This window comes from Somniosus microcephalus, chromosome 11 (genome assembly GCF_052327205.1).
Source record: "Somniosus microcephalus isolate GS21.2 chromosome 11, FLI_Smic_1.0, whole genome shotgun sequence".
Classification (NCBI taxonomy): Eukaryota; Metazoa; Chordata; class Chondrichthyes; order Squaliformes; family Somniosidae; genus Somniosus; species Somniosus microcephalus.
The window spans coordinates 24,968,309-24,988,576 of NC_140997.1; the positions used below are offsets into that span (position 1 = coordinate 24,968,309).

Below are 20,268 nucleotides of genomic sequence, written 5' to 3' on the forward strand. Positions count from 1 at the left end.
CGTGCCCGAGTATTTATACTCTCCCTGGACAGCGCCAGCCGCAGGCCGCTCAGTATTGTTTCATAAGTCTTTCTTTCATGAATGACTGATTCATGTCAGCGCCAATGGTTGATAACCCAGAAGCCCACAATCAGCCTAACTTCTTTTAGGCTGCCCTCAGTTACGGCCCCCAGACTTACCTATTCAGCATCTCACTCAACCTCTGGGATTCTTCCAACACCTGTCGCCGACTCTAGATAAATACACAATGTTTAGAAAATAGGTTTTGACATGTGAAGGAACAAGTGTTAAGACTGATACTTATACAGAATCACCTCAAGTGGATTTAGCTGGTTCGCCCCCAAGCTCAGAGTTAAACACAGGGATACAGGTATGTGAGCCAACAGGGACCAGCATGCTCACATCCTCATTGAGCTGTTAGCAATTCAGAAGCTAACAGAATAGTTACATCAATAGAGGGGATAGGTCGGAGGGGAGCTGTCGAAGGAGAGGGGATAGGTCGGAGGGGAGGGGGTCGAAGGAGAGGGGATAGGTCGGAGGGGAGGGGTCGAAGGAGAGGGGATAGGTCGGAGGGGAGGGGTCGAAGGAGAGGGGATAGGTCGGAGGGGAGGGGTCGAAGGAGAGGGGATAGGTCGGAGGGGAGGGGTCGAAGGAGAGGGGATAGGTCGGAGGGGAGGGGTCGAAGGAGAGGGGATAGGTCGGAGGGGAGGGGTCGAAGGAGAGGGGATAGGTCGGAGGGGAGGGGTCGAAGGAGAGGGGATAGGTCGGAGGGGAGCGGTCGAAGGAGAGGGGATAGGTCGGAGGGGAGGGGTCGAAGGAGGGGGGATAGGTCGGAGGGGAGGGGGTCGAAGGAGAGGGGATAGGTCGGAGGGGAGCGGTCGAAGGAGGGGGATAGGTCGGAAGGGAGCGGTCGAAGGAGGGGGATAGGTCGGAAGGGAGCGGTCGAAGGAGGGGGATAGGTCGGAGGGGAGCGGTCGAAGGAGGGGGGATAGGTCGGAGGGGAGCGGTCGAAGGAGGGGGATATGTCGGAGGGGAGCGGTAGAAGGAGGGGGGATAGGTCGGAGGGGAGCGGTCGAAGGAGGGGGGGATAGGTCGGAGGGGAGCGGTCGAAGGAGGGGGGGATAGGTCGGAGGGGATAGGTCAGGACAGGGGATAGGTCGGAGGGGAGCGGTCGAAGGAGGGGGGATAGGTCGGAGGGGGTCGAAGGAGAGGGGATAGGTCGGAGGGGAGGGGGTCGAAGGAGAGGGGATAGGTCGGAGGGGAGCGGTCGAAGGAGGGGGGATAGGTCGGAGGGGAGCGGTCGAAGGAGGGGGGATAGGTCGGAGGGGATAGGTCGGAGGGGATAGGTCGGAGGACAGGGGATAGGTCGGAGGGGAGCAGTCGAAGGAGAGGGGATAGGTCGGAGGGGAGCGGTCGGAGAGGGAAACCTGGCTGAGAACAGGAGGAAGCAAAAGCAGGCATACAAGTGTGGGAGCGGGGAGGTGGGATGGCAAGCACTCTCGACATGGGGTGGGCAGGACATTAGTGATTACTGTTACCAACTCTTTGTTGCACAGTTACTATTACCTTAGTGGGGGAGGGAAGAGGAGATGTACCGTTTGTTTATCCATGGCGACAATATATTGTAGCAGGACAGGTGGGAGGGGGCTCACTCAAACTTTGAGCGCCAGTCTGGATACGTTAAACAATGACTGGTGCACGAGTAACAATCAGTGCATTGCACAATGACTGGTGCACGAGTAACGATCAGTGCATTGCACAATAACTGGTGCACGAGTAACGATCAGTGCATTGCACAATGACTGGTGAACGAGTAACGATCAGTGCATTGCAATGACTGGTGAACGAGTAACAATCAGTGCATCGCACAATGACTGCTGCACGAGTAGCGATCCGTGCGTTGCACAAGGATTTGCGCACGAGTAACAATCCGCTTCCAAAACATACGAAAATGGCCACTTACTTCTGCACACCAAATTTGTTACGATCGATAAAGAACGAGCTCATCCTCAACATTCAACAATGTGGAAAAAGCTACAACAAAAGTGCCTCTGATGTGGAAACACAGGCTGACCCAGGGAAATGGTGTTCCACACCAACACTACACAACCTCACTGAACGACCGACAACACAGCCACCTACAGGATAACATGTGCAGGCAGAGACCTCCAAATGTTGGCCATACAGATCGACTGACATAGGAGCTTTCAATGCAATTAGTAATCTTTTAATGTACAATACATGGAATAGATAGCACCTTCTTAAATTTCCATTTACCTGTTTAGGTCTTTTTTTTTTTTAAACCATTGATAGAGAGCGGATGCTGACTGCCAGCAGCCCTGTTGCACTCATCTCCACACGGAAGGAGTGACTGTGCTTTTGGCTCTATTAAATGATAATCCGCAGATAATTACTGGGCACTAGCAGGATGACGGAACAATCCCTGGAAGAGGCGCTTGTGTTTCCAGGATGATTAGACAAAGAACAGGCAACAGCTTGCATTGGCATTGCTTCTTTAACATAGAAAGATGTCCCCAGGGCACATAGTTCTTAAGGCTAAAGGGATCAAGGGATATGGGGAGAAGGCAGGGACAGGGTACTGAGTTTGGGTGATCAGCCATGATCTCATTGAATGGCAGAGCAGACTCGAGGGGCCGAATGGCCTACTCCCGCTCCTACCTTCTATGTTTCTATGGCACAATCGAGACAGAAATGGACATCAAGCCAGAGGAGGAGATATTAGCAGCTACGACCAGGTGGTTAGTCGGAGCGGCGCATTTTAAGGAGGGTCCTGAAGGAAGAGAGGGAGTTGGAGGGGTTTAGGGAGGGAATTCCAGAGCTGGGGCCTACACGGCTGAAGGCACAGCTGCCCATGGTTGGGCGAGTGGGGAGGGGAGATGCACAAGCAGCATGAGATGGAGGTACACAGAATTTGATTGGGGGGGGGGGTGGGGGTGTCGAGCTGGAGGTTAGAGAGACGGGGAGGGGCCATGAAGGGGCTTGAGCACAAGGATGAGAATTTGAAATTGACGCTTTGGTACACCGTCAGCAAGAACAGAGGTGCTGAGTGAGTGGGACTTGGTGCGGGCTAGGATATGAGCAGCTGGGTTTTGGGTCAGCATAGAATACAAAAGCAGGAAGGTTATGCTTGAACTGTTATAAAACAGTTAGGCCACAGCTAGAGGACTGCGTACAGTTCTGGTCACCACATTACAGGATCGATGTGATTGCACTAGAGAGGGTACAGGAGATTTGAGGATGTTGGCAGGACTGGAGAATTTTAGCTATAAGGAAAAATTGGATAGGCTGGGGTTCTTTTCTTTGGAACAGAGGAGGCTGAGGGGAGACTTGATTTGAGGTGTATAAAATGGAGTTAGATATAATGAATGGAAAGGACATATTTCCATTAGCAGAGAGGTCAATAACCAGGGGGCACAGATTTAAAGTAATTGGTCGGAGGTTTAGAGGGGAGTTGAGGAGAACAGGCTCGAGGGGCCGAATGGCCTACTCCTGCTCCTATCTTCTATGCTTCTATGTTAACTCTTTCCACCCAGAGGGTGGTGGGGGTCTGGAACTCACTGCCTGAAAGGGTGGTAGAGGCAGAGACCCTCATCACATTTAAAAAGTACTTGGATATGCACTTAAAGTGCCGTAACCTACAGGGCTACGGACCAAGAGCTGGAAAGTGGGATTAGGCTGAATACTCTTTTTCAGCCGGCAGACACGATGGGCCAAATGGCCTCCTTCTGTGCCGTAAATTTTTATGATTCTAAATTTACGGAGGTGGAGGCCGGCCAAGAGAGCAGTGGAACAGCCGAGTCTGGCAAAAGCAGGCGATGTTACAGAGGTGAAAATCGTCGGTCTTTGTGATGGACAGGATCTAAGGCTGGAAGCTCAGCTCAGGGTTGAATAGGACACCAAGGCTGCGAGCAGTTTGGTTCAATCTGGGACAGTGTTCAAGGAGGGGGATGGAATCTGTGGCAAGGGCTGAAGACGATGATTTCTGTCATAAGAATATAAGAAATAGGAGCAGGAGTCGGCCATTCGGCCCCTTGAGCCAGCTCCGCCATTCAATAAGATCATGGCTGATCTTCTACCTCATCTCCACTTTACTGCACTATCCTCATCTCCCTTGATTCCCTTAATATCCAAAAATCTATCGATCTGTCTTGAATATACTCAACGACTGAGCCTCCACAGCCTTCTGGGGTAGAAAATTCCAAAGATTCAATGCCCTCGGAGTGAAGAAATTTCTCATCTCAGTCTTAAATGGCTGACCCCTGGTTCTAGACTCCCCAGCCAGAGGAAACATCCTCCCTGCATCTCTATCCTGTCAAGCCCTGTAAGAATTTTGTACGTTTTAATGAGATCACCTCTCATTCTTCTAAATCCTAGAGAATATAGGCCTAGTCTACTCAATCTCTCCTCATAGGACAATCCCCTCATCCCAGGAATCAGTCTGGTGAACCTTTGTTGCACTCCCTCTATGGCAAGTATATCCTTCCTTAGGTAAGGAGACCAAAACTGTACACAATACTCCAGGTGTGGTCTCACCAGGGCCCTATATAATTGCAGTAAGACGTCCTTACTCTTATACTCAAATCCTCTTGTAATAAAGGCCAACATACCATTTGCTTTCCTAATAGCTTGCTGTACCTGCATATTAACTTTCAGTGATTCGTGTACAAGGACACTCAGGTCCCTCTGAACGCCAACATTTCCCAATCTCTCACCATTTAAAAAATACTCTGCTTTTCTTATTTTTCCTACCAAAGTGGATAACTTCACATTTCTCCACATTATATTCCATTTGCCATGTTCATGTCCACTCACTTAGCCTGTCTATATCCCCGTGAAGCCGCTTTGCATTTTCCTCATAACTTACATTCCCATCGAGCTTTGTATCAGCAGCAAACTTGGATATATTACATTTGGTCCCCTCATCCAAATTGCTATAGATTGTGAATAGCTGAGGCCCAAGCACTGATCCTTGCAGTACCCCACTAGTTACAGCCTGCCAACCCGAAAATGACCTACTGTTTTCTGTCCGTTAACCAATCCTCAATCCATGCTAGTATATTACCCCCAATCCCATGAGCCCTAATTTTCTTTAATAACCTCTTGTGTGGCACCATATCGAATGCCTTCTGAAAATCCAAATACACCACATCCACTGGTTCCCCCTTATCTATTCTGCTAGTTACCAGCTCAAAAAATTCTAACTGATATCAAACATGGTTTCCCTTTCATAAATCCGTGTTGACTCTGCCCAATCCTATTATTATTTGCTAATTGCCCTGTTACCACGTCCTTAATAGATTCTAGCATTTTCCCTACTACTGAAGTCACCTTCGTCACTGATGCCTTATTACGCCCTCTGTCCCTTCCTGACCCACTCGGCTTATTTTTACCCAAAACTCTACTCTGCTCTAGAGCCTTGACATTTCTCTCGCTGCTTTTAAATTTACTCTTTCCTGAATCCTCCCACCCCCCTTCATTAGTTTAAAGCCCTGTCTACTACCCTAGTTATTCAGTACGCCAGGACACTGGCCCCAGCCTGGTTTAAGTGGAGCCCGTCCCAACGGAACAGCTTCCTCTTTCCCCAATACTGGTACCAGTGCCCCATGAACGGAAACCCCTTCCTCCCACACCACTCTTTGTCCCTATACCAATTGTCGCGTGGCTCAGCTAACAATCCAGAGATTATTACCTTTGAGGTTCTGCTTTTTAATTTGGACCCCAACTCCTCAAACTCTCTCAGCAGAACCTCATTCCTAGTTCTATCTATGTCGTTGGTCCCTACGTGGACTTTCGTAACTCCCGGTCACGGCTGCAGAGAACAGTATCTCTCCCTCTGGCTATACTGTCCCCTACCACAACTACATTCCCTTTCACTCCCCCCACTTGAATGGCCCCCTGCACCATGGTGCCATGGTCAACTTGTTCATCCATCCTGCAGGCTTTTCCCTCATCCACACAGGCAGCAAGAACCTCATACCTGTTGGACAAGGACAAATACCTTCGCAATGTTTAGCTGGAGGAAATTTGCAGCTTATCCAAGACTGGATGTCGGACAAGCAGTCTGTCAACACAGAGGCAGTGGAGCCGTCTAGACAGGTGGCGGAGAGGTAGAGCAGTGTACATGTGGGAGCTGGCCCCAGGCCTTCAGATGATGTCAGCAAGGGGGCAGCCTGTAGATAAGGAAGGGGAGGGAGATGATCCTGCAGTAGTGGGTGGTTTTTGGCAGAGGAGAGCGAGACCCGAATGCGCTTAAATGTGGTCCAACCAGACCTGGTGATGGATGGCTCTACTGGTTGTGCACCAGATACGCTCGATTCTGTGCGCCTTGCACTTGAAGTGAAGATGCGACCCCGTACCAGAGGGGAACGACCAGGGAGGGAGAGTGTGATGGTTTCACCGGGGACAAGGGTGTCAAAGGTGGAAGCGAGGGAGCGGCTGAGCAGATCGAGTCCTGCAGAATGGAGGGCCAAAGGCAGTAAGAACCATGGGGAAAGAGTTCCTTTGTGCTTTTTTAAAAATCGTGGGCATCGCTGTCAAGGCCAGCATTTATTGCCCATCCCTAATTGCCCTTGAGAAGGTGGTGGCGAGTCGACTTCTTGAACCGCTGCAGTCTGTGTGGTGAAGATCCTCCCACAGTGCTGTGGGGGAGTTCGCTCCAGGGTTTTGACCCAGCGACGACGAAGGAATGGCCGATATACTTCCAAGTCAGGTTGGTGAGAGACTTGGAGGGCAACTTGCAGGTGGTGGTGCTCCCATGTGCCTGCTGCCCTTGTCCTTCTGGTGGTAGAGGTCATGAATTATGCGTAGTGAAATGGTAAACCCTCTCTATACACGGGTTTATGTTTCGTTACACACTGAGCACAGAGGAAATCTCTTCTCCTCGTGTGCATGACAGTAGCGCAAGGCTGGGTGCACTCAACACTAAACAAAGGGCGCTGCTCACACATTAAGGCAAATTTCCAATAGAAGCTTCCTCACTGTTATACTGTAACTTTTAGCTGGCTGCAAACAGGTCCCCCGTCAGAGAAACTAAGGAAGGAAGGAGGTGACCTGTATCAGCACAGTCAGTTGCTCAATTCAGGCCAGATCTGGCAACGGGTCAATTGCTGAACGAGTCGGGAACGTGCTCAAGCATCGCGCATTAACTGGCCTTCTCAGTGCCTCAATTTTTAATGCAGAACGCAGCAGCCACAGGCAGTGAGTGTCGGATTCCAAAGGATTTATTTCAGGAAGTCACGCTCCACCCCATCACTATCCCTGCCCATCAGGATTACTCTTAAAATGCTTCTAAACCCGTGCCATTGCTCCAGCATTTCTCTCTGCGTTAGCGGTGGCATGCCACCTAACTTCAGGTTTCCGACACTAGCAAAGTATTGATCCACCTGTTACCTCTTCAGCAACTTGTTCCTTCAGGTAGGAGAAAGGCACTCCCAACAAGTGCAGCTGCCTTGGTCCGTTCCAACGCTGAGTCTCCAACAACTAAAAAAATAAAGCATTGCCTTGTGAGTGCAGCATTAAGAAAGACTGACTTGCATTTATATTAGGACCTTTCACAACCTCAGGACGTCCCAAAGCACTTCACAGCCAATGAAGTACTTTTTGAAATGTAGTCACTGTTGTAATGTAGGAAACGAGGCAGCCAATTTGCGCACAGCAAGCTCCCACAAACAGCAATGTGAAAATGACCAGATAATCAATTTTAGTGATGTTGATTGAGGGATAAATATTGGCCAGGACACCGGGGATAACTCCCCTGCGCTTCTTTGAAATAGTGCCGTGGGAACTTTTACATTCACCCGAGAGAGCAGACGGGGCCTCGGTTTAACGTCTGATCCAAAAGACAGCACCGCCGACAGTGCAGCACTCCCTCAGCGTTGCACTGGAGTGTCAGCCTAGATTTTTGTGCTCAAGTCTCTGGAGCAATACTGGAACCCACAACCTTCTGACTCCGAGGCGAGAGTGTGCTGCCCAGAGCTACGGCTTCAAGGTCAATACATAATATCTACGACTTATGCCTGTAACTATAGAAATGTACAAAGCTGAAGAAAGCTCATGAACGAATGCAACATTGGTGAGGATATTGTGGATGAGCGCTGCAGTGACCATCTCATTGGCTGCTGTTTACCCACATGGCAACACTTAAAAGATCACTCAGTGATTTTGAAGTACTTTAGGACATCCCTAGGCACTTTATAAATACGACTGTCCTTTCTTTAACAAGTGGCTGACAGTCGGTGAGATTTACGCTGGGAATTTCTGCGATTACCGACCCTCCCGACAGTGGAAACAGTTTCTCCTCATTGACTACCAAGACCCAACATGATTTTGAACACCTCTAGTAAATCTGCCGTTGACCTCTGCTTGAAGGCGAACAATCCCCGCTTCTCTACCCTCGCCAGGTTATACTGTTAATTTGCCGAATGAGGGAAGAGAGGTTTCTACACCTACACATTAAATTACTATCATACAGGAACACGATGCTCCCACCAGCCCTTCTCCAACATTAAAAAACATAGGCCCGTATTTTGCGGCCCCCCTATGGGTGCGTACGAGGTGTGCACGCGCCCGTAGGGGCCGCGCAAGTTCCGGGTTTCTGCGTGTGAAGCGCGTGGGCGGAAACCCGGAACTTGCGATCTGTCAAGAATCTTCTTGACAGATCCACCGCATCCCCGGGAGGAGGGCATCCGCAGGCGGAGAGTTGGGCTATTCTGCCCAGCGAATGCCCGTGAAATTCTTACGCCTGGTAAAAGCAGGCATAAGGCCTTGCTTTTACCAGCGCAAGAGTTTAAATAAATATAAAAACACATTTTTTTCAATCATTTAAGCATTAAAACACCTGCACAATAAAGTAAGGTTATTTTTAGCCCCTTTAAAACATTTAAATTTATTTTTCAAAAAATTAAACTTGTGTTTTAAATATTTAATTATATTGTATTTTAATTAATTTAAATATGTAATTTATTTTATTTATTTGGTATGTAAATGTGTTTATGATGTGATCCCCAATCATGCTTATGGAGGTTTGCGTACATATGGAATTCCCATAGCATGAATGGGGATTCCCTTCTTTCACCCTGGGCCGGCCCACGTGACCCCAGGGGCACTTGCGAACCGCCTGCCCCCCTGGGGTATGTGGGGCTCTACCCGCGGGTACCCAGAGGCGCCCAGGAACGCGAGTCTCTGTGGATCCCGAGGCAGAAGGCGGGTTCGTAGATTTTTTTTTTGCTGTTCAGAGGCACCCGCCCGCGGGAAGCCTCCGACCGTGAGTTCAGGCCCATTAACACTGGATTCGAAGGAGGTTCAGCCTGAAAGAGTTTACAGAGCTGAGCTTCGCGCTCTTCGGAGTTCAACGGTGACTGCGTCTCCATTGCCCTTTCGCTTCCCAGCCTGAAAGAAAACGGCCCCACGGTTTCTGCTTCCTTTCGGCCCTTTCCGCACTGCAATGCCTAGTTGGTGGCCTGGAATTGCTGCTGCGCCAGCGCTGTTGGCAACACGGAAGGTCTGCGCGTGAAAATCCTCAGTGATTCAGTGTCTTTTACTGCAGCGTGTTGTAAATGTAGCAGAGAGCTGCAAAGAATGGGAGCCAAACAGACACTCCGACCACGGAAGGGGTGGGTCACAAAACATTCTTTAAACCAGGGTAACAGGAGCGGAACGGGAAATTATACCTGAAGAAAACTACTGAAAGGACTGCGGGATTTCGATCCTTGCCTCCAACGTAAACGTTAAAGAACCATAACTTCCAGTGATTTATCAGAACAGAGCAATTATAGTACAGTAATCATATGTATATTTGTTTAAACTGGCTCGGTATACCTGCGAGAAATAGGTGTAGGTGAAGAGTGGAACATGTCATATAGTTTGTTAAGCAGTTCGCAAGAGTAAAGCAGGTTGCTCACTCCTCTGGAACAAGCACCGGCTGAATAAGCAGATCTAACTGGGACCCTGGCAGCCTGCTGCACGGACACTGTTTTGTGCCAAGACCCGGACTGGACCGTCAGTCAGTGGATGGGGCAGGAGGATGGTAAGAATGTGTCAGAATTCCAGTTCACGTTGGACCAAAGATGATTTAAGAAGGATTTCCACATTCTATCTGTGGTTACAGCCACACAGTTTTGAAAAACACATTTTAAAGAATTAAATGAATCGCGAGAAAACGCAAGTTTTTTTTTCCTGATTATATGAATACCACAGAACCCTCGACAGTTAGTCTGAATAAACTTAGAATGTCACTGGACTCACTGCGCATAGTCTTTTATAAGAAAAAATCCTCCCAAACAATGTAATTTGTTTTCACAAAGAGATGCTGATGTGCGCTTCAAAGCTTTCACCTTCAGGCCTGGCCTCATGTCCTCATCTTGCAGGACCATGTAAACCCGCGTTCCATCGGCTGACGTCACGTTGACGTATTCTTCCAAAACCGGAGGTCGTTTCAGAACTCTCTTCGGCACCTTCTGAGGGGGAGTCTCTTCCATGGGGGCCATGTCACTTATGTCAAGAGTGTCCTCTTTAGATGTCTTTGGGCTGCTGAAAGATAAGGGATTGACGGAGTTGTACAACTTATAATGCAGCAGTCGCATTTATAGAGTATCGCATCGTGTTAAACCACCTCAGAGCCCTTCACACAATTAATTCATTTCTGAAGTATGGTAATTGTTGTTAACATGGGCAAGTGTGGCAGCCATTTTGTGTCAGCAAAGTCCCGTAAACAGCAATGAGCAGTGTGACCAGTTAAGCTGGGTTTTTTTGATCGTGCTGGATGACGAAGGGGCATTTGCTAGAACATCAGGACTTCCGACTCCTCGTTGAATGCGATTTTGAACATTTATCCAAACAGGATCTCAGTTTAATATCTCAAAGGACAGCACCCCCACCAATGCAGCACTCCCTCGGTACTGTACTGGGGGGGGGGGGGTCAGCCTAGATTATGCATGTACTCGGAAGGATCCCTCAGTGTTACACAAGTCAGTGCACCACTCCACTCTTCATTGAATGAAACAGACTATGCACAGGGCAGCAGAGAAAAGGGTCTCAATGCAGCCCTTTAAGAAACACTAAACACGTGGAGTTGACTGACTGCTAGGTGCTTCTCCAACGTGGACCACTTTCCATACCTCGAGAGCCTACTGTCAACAGTACTACCATTAACAGTACCAGCGTTACCTCCCCCCAAGAGGAACAATTTACCAATTTGGTCGCAATGGGGAGGAACGTCCACCTGAATTTCCGGGGCGGGGGTAATTTGCATGCAGTATAGGCGTCAGGGTCACTGACGGAGCCCGTCTCAGTTGAGGAGGCAGAAAAATTAACGTGCAAAGTAATCGATTGCACGAGGCAACCAATTAAATATAGCTCCACTCCCCCCCCCTCCCCCCCACTGCATAGCAACTCTGGACACCAGGGCTGGAAATGACAGGAACAGCCCCTTGCGACATCATCCTGTCATTTATAGCCCACTTATAATACACCCAGCCCTGTGTGGCCAGACATATTATACGCCCGACATCACTTCTGGCAGAAAACACGGGATGTGGCATCGGGTGGGGCAGGGCCAGCGGAATGGCTCCCTGCCCGATTTTCCTCGCCCACCTGCCCAGGTTACACTGGTCTAATTAGACAGGCAATTCAGGGCCGAGATGGTCACAACGGATAATTAAGGTAGTTTACAAATTCCCAGCGTTCACTTTTCATCTGTTTATAATGTGTTAAAAGAAGGCAATGTAATGCACAGGGATTAACACAGAGTAATGACTTCAAGGGGACACCGTGTCTTCCCTCCTTGGACAGGGGTCTGCCCAGAGTTTTAATAACCTGGCCCCGAAGACTGCAACAAGAAAATTGCCGTCACACTGCTTGCCACAACCCTGTGTTTCAGCCACTGCACTTCAGAAAGTAACTCATGGTTGCTGGATCAAACCCAACAGCACTGCGGGAGCACCTTCACCACACAGACTGCAGCGGTTCAAGAAGGCGGCTCACCACCACCTTCTCAAGGGCAACTAGGGATGGGCAATAAATGCTGGCATCGTTAGCGACGTCCACATCCCAGGAATGAATTAAAGCGAACATAGATCTCGGCATTATATTTGTATATTGTACAAAACACTTCAAATGACCGCAATCCCCAAACTAAACGCAAGCACCAACTGAATTTCGCATGGTTTTAATTTGCTCGGTTAAACAGAGGAAAGATTAACGAGTCTCTGAACTAGCACAGGGAAAAGAGACGCGATGAGACGGATTAAAAGGAGCAAAATGACATACAAGGGAGCACGTTATTGAGGAGTCACAGGGAAAATTTTTGGGGGTTGTCACTCACTGGAAAAGGTGGTAACAGATGGAAAGAATGTGGCAAAATGGGCTGGACTAACAACAGAGGCTGATGCAATCCAACTGCAGAGATGGGAAAATATGGATTGTTGTCGTTGCAATCTCGAGGGGAGGGGGAAATAAAGGGAGACAACAAAACGAGGTAAAGGGATCGCTGTGTTGATTCCCAGCCTACCTGGGGTGCCGGCTCTGGGAGAGGTCCTCTGGTGACGAGGGCGGAGTGATGTCATCCTCTGGCGGGGGAGGCTCCCCCGAGCTGACCTGCAACCCAAAATCCAGTCTCTTCATGGCGTCCAGCCTGGGCCTCTTGTGCCTGGGAGCTGGTGTGATTAAAGAAGTCACTGAGGAACACAATTCGACATATTAAATGGCCCATAAGCAATGGCTGCAGTTTGTTCCTGGGGTAAGACATTCAGGGTGGATGCTAGGGACGTGCCATCTTGGAGCAGAGCATCGCGCACCAGGAGTTCAGGCAGAGGTCAGTGCATCCTAGGAAGCCCACTGAATTGCACTCCTGATGCACCAAGTTCTCTGCCGGGAATACAAATTTTGGAAAGTCTACCTTTTCACTTCAGCACTTACTGACTTTAATTCTGGCCAGTCCTGCACTCAAGTCTGTAATTAAACATTGATTTTGATGTCAGCCGTGGCTCAGTGGGTAGCACCCTCGCCTCGGAGTCAGAAGGTTGTGGGTTCAAGTCCCACTCCAGAGACTTGAGCACAAAAATCTAGGCTGACACTCAAAGAACAGGGAGTTCTCCCCGATGTCCTGGGTCAATTTTTTATCCCTCAATCAACATAACAAAAACAGATTCTCTGGTCATTATCACATTGCTGTTTTTGGGCGCTTGCTGTGGGCAATTGGCTGCTGCGTTTCCCACATTACAACAGTGACTGCACTTCAAAAAGAACTTCATTGGCTGTAAAGCGCTTTGGGACGTCCTGAGGTCGTGAAAGATGCTATATAATTGCAAATCTTTCTTTCGATGAGCAGAAACCAGTGACTGTAGATGGAATTGGGAACCTGCTGCTGTTCCTTGCTTCATGTAACAAGCTTACGTACTCATTACTTGCTCTTGATCCTGGTGCAGCAGATGGTCAGGGAATTCCTCTTCCTCGGGCAAGTGGAGGGCATCAAGATCTCGTTTCCTAGCAACAGAGCTGCCCGTGATGCCCTGCTGCTCTTTATGCTCCCGAGCCTGGGTCTTGCTACTTGGGCCATTCTTGAGGACGTTGTCCCCTGCTGCAATGGCTTCTTCGAAAGTCTGTTTGCCATGTCGAAACTTGGACTGCTTAAATGTGCTGGTGGACTTGTCACCTGTAGGGAAGAGACACAAAAAAAACCTTCAAAAACATCTTCAACCAGCAAGACCAGTGGCACAAGGGCATTAAATTCAATGGCACAAGGCATTAAGAGTGGCAGACAGGTGATACCAATCCAAGGGACCAAAACATTGGAGGGGGAGGAACATCAGAGGCTAGTCTGAGATTTGGAAGGGACTAAGCACCCAGTAACTTGGTGCTGGTGGATCATGGAAGTCTTGTGGAGCAGGACTGAGGGGCAGTTCCACTGTTCTTTTCTGTGTGGGACGGAGTGGAGGGTCTAACCTATGCTGGGAGGACACACAGTTGCACCTTGGAATGCCAGGGCACAGTAAGCAGGCAGATAGACACGGTGCGCATGGGGTGGGGGGGGGTAGAGACTGGGATCAATGCCAGCAATTGCCCATGTGGAAACATGCGCCAGATAATTGGGTGGAGGCACACAGAGAAAGTTAGGTACTCGCTCCATAGGAGGGGACGATAAAGAAATTAGAAAGTGTTCAGTTTGGCTGCGCTCACACATCTCCCACCCGCAGACAACAACCCTATCGGCTTGCCTGAGATTTACGGTTTGTAAGACCTGCCCCATGGACCCATACCAACAAAGTTCATTCAAAATTCAGCTTGGGTTCTTTCAAAGTGCAGGAACAAACTAGGTCGAACAGGTTTTTTTCCCCCCAAACTAAACAAAAGTACAAGCTTTTCAGGTCACAACTATAAATACAGCATTGTTTTGTAAAGCGAGTCCTATATTGGTCTCCTTACCTAAGAAAGGATATGCTTGCCATAGAGGGAGCGCAACGAAGGTTCACCAGACTGATTCCTGGGATGGCGGGGGGGGGGGGGGGGATTGTCCTATGAGGAGAGATTGAGTAGACTAGGCCTATATTCTCTAGAGTTCAGAGGAATGAGAGGTGACCTCATTGAAACATGTGGAATTCTTACAGGGCTTGACAGGGTAGATGCAGGGAGGATGTTTCTCCTGGCTGGGGAGTCTAGAACCAGGAGTCACAGTCTCAGAATAAGGGGTCGGCCATTTCAGACTGAGATGAGGAGAAATTTCTTCACTCGGAGGGTGGTGAATCTTTGGAATTCTCTACCTCAGAGGGCGGTGGAGGCTCAGTCATTGAGTATATTCAAGACAGAGCGCGATAGATTTTTGAATATTAAGGGAATCGAGGAATATGGGGATAGTGCAGGAAAGTGGAGATGAGGTAGAAGATCAGCCATGATCTTACTGAATGGCAGAGCAGGCTCGAGGGGCCGAATGGCCAACTCCTGCTCCTATTTCAGCTGCTTTCTTTCAGTTGTTTGAGCAGCTCACAATAAAACCATTACCAGAAACTCCTGGATTGCTGCTCGAGTTGCCATTTTTGTGCCGGTGCTTAAAAGCGGAGCAGCCAGCAGCACTATCCCCCTCTCTCTGCTGTGTTACAAAGTCAGGCTGTGAAGATTTTCCTCTGAATGCAAACTACATTTTAAATGGAGGGTAAAAAATCGGACCTGCCAGCTCGAGAATTTCTGAAAGATCGAGTGGCTGTTTTGGCATTCAAAACATGTGCCTGCACCAACTGAGCAATGTGAATGTATTTAATTAGCAGCTACTTAGGATCTGCATAACTTTGCAAGAACTCTTCCATGTGCCCGCGTCTCAGGCAAGGTTGCTCGGTGTTCTTCGGCAGCACCACCCAAACCTGCGACCTCTACCATCTCGTAGGACAAGGGCAGCAGGCGCGTGGGAACACCGCCACCTCCAAGTTCCCCTCCAAGTCACACACCATCCTGACTCGGAAATATATCGTCGTTCCTGGGTCAATATCCTGGAACTCCCTCCCTAACAGCACCGAGAATACCTTCACCACATGGGCTGCAGCGGTTCAAGGTGGCGGCTCACCACCACCTTCTCGAGGGCAATTAGGGATGGGTAATAAATGCTGGCTATGCCAGTGATGCCCACATCCCGTGAACAAATTTTTTTTAAAGTACGTCAAGTATGTTGATCACCTGTTAGCAGCTCGCACAACTGGCCATTAATCACGTTTGAGCTTAGCCCGGAAGTGCAGGCAGTTTAATTAACCAGAGGGGCCATCATAGCCAACCCCAGTCCTGGCCTCACCCAACATCAACAAACACACACACTTCCAGCAGCGGTTGCACGACTGCGATAAGCAATAAGATACCCTGGACTGGTTTCCCTCTCACTAACTCAGGCCGATTCAAGCATCATAGAAACATAGAAGATAGGAGCAGGAGTAGGCCATTCGGCCCCTCGAGCCTGCTCCGCCATTCAATGCGATCATGGCTGATCATCCAAACTCAGTACCCTGTCCCTGCTTTCTCCCCATATCCCTTGAGCCTTAAGAAATATATCTAACTCCTTCTTGAATATCAAATCAAATCAACTTTTATTGTCATTGTTAGTGCACAAGTGCAGTACAACGAAATGTAGGCTTGCGGCTCCCGAGAGTGTACAATTTGGATTAGGACACAAACATTTCAACATACATTTGTACATATATATTAGCATAAATATGACCATAATAAAGTGCATCGGCAGATGTGCAGGCTTTAGTGTTTATTTGTGGAGTTCAGTAGGATGACAGCCCTGGGAAAGAAGCTGTTCCTAAATCTGGTTGTACGGGTGCGAATGCATCTGTAGCGTCTTCCAGATGGTAGGAGGGCGAACAGACTGTGGCTGGGGTGGGTAGGGTCTTTAATGATGGACCGTGCCCTCCGTAGGCAGCGTTTCTGATATATATGTTCTATGGTCGGTAGCCGGGTGCCGGTAATGCGTTGGGCAGTTTTGACTACCCGCTGCAGGGCTTTCCGGTCATGGGAGCTACAGCTGCCGTACCATACCGTGATACAGTTTGTCAGGATGCTCTCTATAGTGCAGCGGTAGAAGTTAGAGAGGATCGGGGGTGACAGATTACATCCCTTCAGCCTCCTCAAGAAATATAGGCGCTGCTGGGCCTTCTTCACCAGAGAGGAGGTGTTGAGGGACCAGGAGAGGTCTTCCGTGATGTGGACTCCGAGGAACTTAAAGCTGGCCACCCTTTCCACCTCCGCCCCATTGATGTGGATGGGGGTGTGACTTCCGCCTTTGGACTTCCTGAAGTCCACGATTATTTCCTTTGTTTTCTTGGTGTTAAGGGCCAGGTTGTTGTCGGCGCACCACTTCACGAGATGCTGGACCTCTTCCCTGTAGGCTGACTCATCGTTGTTGGTGATCTGGCCTACTACCGTGGTGTCATCTGCAAACTTGATGATGGTGTTGGAACCATTAACAGCCACACAGTCGTGGGTGAAGAGGGAGTAGAGGAGGGGGCTCAGCACACATCCTTGTGGGGCCCCCGTGTTCAGGGTCAGGGGGGGGTTGGTGTGGTTACCTAATTTGACAGACTGGGGTCTGTTTGTTAGGAAGTCCAGGGTCCAGTTGCAGAGGGAAGTGTTCAGGCCAAGAGTTTGGAGTTTGGTGGCCAGCTTGTTGGGGACGATAGTGTTGAATGCTGAGCTGTAGTCTATAAACAACATTCTGATGTAGGTCTCCTTACCATCTAGGTGATTCAGTGCCGAGTGTAGAGCAGTTGTGATTGCATCCTCCGTTGATCTGTTTGCCCGATAGGCAAACTGGTGTTGGTCAAGGGAGGCAGGAACACTGGCTTTGATGTGGGCTAAAACCAGTCTCTCGAAACACTTAATTATGATGGGTGTGAGTGCGACAGGTCGATAGTCATTCAGACACGTCACAGCCGCTTGTTTAGGCATTGGCCTCAACTGTCTTCTGTGGCAGAGAATTCCACAGGTTCACCACTCTCTGGGTGAAGAAATTCCATCTCATCTCAGTCCTAAATGGCTTAACCCTTATCCTTAGACTCTGACCCCTGGTTCTGGACTCCCCCACCATCAGGAACATCCTTCCTGCATCTAGTCCTGTTAGAATTTTATAAGTTTCAATGAGATCCCCTCTCATTCTTCTAAACTCTAGCGAATATAAGCCTAGTCGACCCAATCTCTCTTCATAAGTCATTCCTGCCATCCCAGGTATCAGTCTGGTGAATCTTCGCTGCACTCCCTCCATGGCAAGAACATCCATCATCCTGACTGAAATAAGTTAATTCAGCACGGACAAGGGCTTCAAGCTGGGATCCTCCGAATCAGTATGGCTCAGCTGCTCGCTTCTTAACCATTTTAAACTGACCTTTCCTTGACAAGCCGCTGGTGGAAATGCTCAGCGTGGTCAAGCTAACCACCTCCTATTTGGATAACGCCTCCCAATGGGATACGGACGAATGCGAGAAACTTGCAGCAATAAAACCACAGGAAGATTTCCACTGAACAGTTTAGATGGGAAGTTGCACAATTGGCATCGGGAATTCTTCATACTGATTAGAAATCGGGACCTCCCCGGGGCTGCGTACCCCTTCTTTTGCAGGCTGCCCTCTCCTTCCATGGGCTCCTGCCTTGTCCAGTTACTTAGGATAAAAGCCAGGTCTGCTGCCAGTCATTGGGACACACATCTGTGAAGGCATTGCTGCCACCCTGGTCATAGGGTGGCAGTCTTCCCTATTATGCAGTTCATACAGCTATTCGCCACATGGGTACAAAAATAAAAATATCTTCTTTGGACATACAAAATTGACGAGCTGAATGACCACCCCCGCAGGCTCGGTGTTGAAATGGGATCCTTCAAAATCCAATTGAAATTTTCACCGGCCTTCAGCACCCAACCCACTGGACTATCCATTCCAGCTTCAGTATTGGTGGACCCGAATCCGACACACAGATAATAGACCAGGATTTATTATAGAAAGATATGGAACTTTTACCTTTCCCCTAAAAATGTTCACAAAAAGGAAGGGAAGAGTCTAAAGCAAAAATTAGGACGATTTAAGAACCAATAGAAACCTACAAATGTGTGGAAAAAAAACCCAGAAAATGCTGGAAATACACAGCAGATCAGCGAAGAGAACAGACAGGTTAATGTTTCAGGTGCAAGACCTTCATCAGAACTGGGAAAATCTATCATTTCCTGCTTTTATTTATGCGTGTTAGATAGGAACAGACCAAGACCGATCAACAGCTCTATCAAGACAGGACAGACACATCATGATCTTGATATTAACCCCCCCACGGCGGGCAGGAGGGGGCAATGTTCCCACTTTTTTTTTTTTTTTTTTTGGAGTGTGCGGTCCCTTTAACTGGTTGCGCGGCCCATTCAAATTTCCGCCTATGTGCGGTTTCTTGCACTGAAAGGCCGGTGACCAGCTTGGGCGGCTGCGCAACTTGCTGAGAACGCTGGCCGGGCGTTAAGGGAAAATCGCAGAACCTGACCCCAACACGCCCACCGCTACTGATAAAATCAATTTCAAATGTCCAAAGAAGGAGGTCGGAGTGCCCCGCCGTGGAGAGGCGGGACATTTATTAACATATTTAAATCGGGCTCAGACAGTCCAAGCGGGAGCCCGATTTGGAATTTACTGCTGCACAGGTTTCCCGGGGGTCGGGAAACGTGGCAGGGAATGAGAGATTGGATGCTGCCGGATCCCCAAGCTAAGCGGCTTGCTCAGCACTCCTTCTGGACCAGGAGGAGCAGGGGTGCTTCCGGTCTCCCCCCACCTCCCGATTGCCGTGACCCGTGGGGCGCGGACACAGGCTGCGACCTCCTGCCTGTCCGTTTGACCGGCAGCCGGGTGGAAGGCGGAGCTACAAGATGCAAATGAGGCCACGGCGCTATGATCAGCGGAACCTCCACGTTCCCGGCCTTGCCGGATTCTTCGTTCGTTTTTGGCCTCGCCCACACCTTCCCGGAAATATCGGAACCATATTTCATAGCTACGTCTAGAGACGTCACATTAACAGGTACTCTCGAGTGCGAAAGATTCATAATGTCAGCCATGAGGGGAGAGCACCCACGACAGACTGTCATCCTTGCAATCGTTGAGGGCAACGGTACCAAAATGCATGGATGGTACAGAAACAATTGCCAGTCATGCAAATCAGTTCAGTGTAAATAAAATTCTATCATTGCTTTAAAATAATCTCAAACACCCAGTTACAGAGCAAACCTGCTTTCAAAAGTCATTGAGGTTTAGAATGGCAGTCAATCTGAGCAGGTAGATCTTTATATAGGGGCTCAAACACAAGCACAGCTTTATACAGAGATACAGGCAGCGAGCAGAGTTTATACAGAGATACAGGCAGGGAGCAGAGTTTATACAGAGATACAGGCAGGGAGCAGAGTTTATACAGAGATGCAGGCAGCGAGCAGAGTTTATACAGAGATACAGGCAGGGAGCAGAGTTTATACAGAGATACAGGCAGGGAGCAGAGTTTATACAGAGATGCAGGCAGCGAGCAGAGTTTATACAGAGATACAGGCAGGGAGCAGAGTTTATACAGAGATACAGGCAGGGAGCAGAGTTTATACAGATACAGGCAGCGAGCAGAGTTTATACAGAGATACAGGCAGGGAGCAGAGTTTTTCAGGGATACAGGCAGGGAGCAGAGTTTACACAGAGATACAGGCAGGGAGCAGAGTTTATACAGGGATACAGGCAGCGAGCAGAGTTCAGGGATACAGGCAGGGAGCAG

General features: G+C 49.1%; 1 protein-coding gene across 4 annotated transcripts in view; it reads right to left on the bottom strand.

Annotated features, from left to right (window-relative positions):
* The window catches only part of chtf18 (CTF18, chromosome transmission fidelity factor 18 homolog (S. cerevisiae)), a 117,350-nt gene that overhangs the window by 96,015 nt on the left and 1,067 nt on the right, over nt 1-20,268 (bottom strand). For 2 of the 4 annotated variants that reach the window (XM_086000379.1, XM_086000375.1), the window contains exons 2-6: nt 13,415-13,669; nt 12,527-12,692; nt 10,353-10,548; nt 7,411-7,500; nt 180-232 (exon numbers count right to left, since the gene is read on the bottom strand). In XM_086000379.1, the coding sequence (XP_085856505.1) occupies nt 180-232; nt 7,411-7,500; nt 10,353-10,548; nt 12,527-12,692; nt 13,415-13,669 (760 nt within the window). The remainder of the gene's footprint in view (nt 1-179; nt 233-7,410; nt 7,501-10,352; nt 10,549-12,526; nt 12,693-13,414; nt 13,670-20,268) is intronic. The other 2 variants (XM_086000378.1, XM_086000377.1) reach the window with 2 other exon arrangements.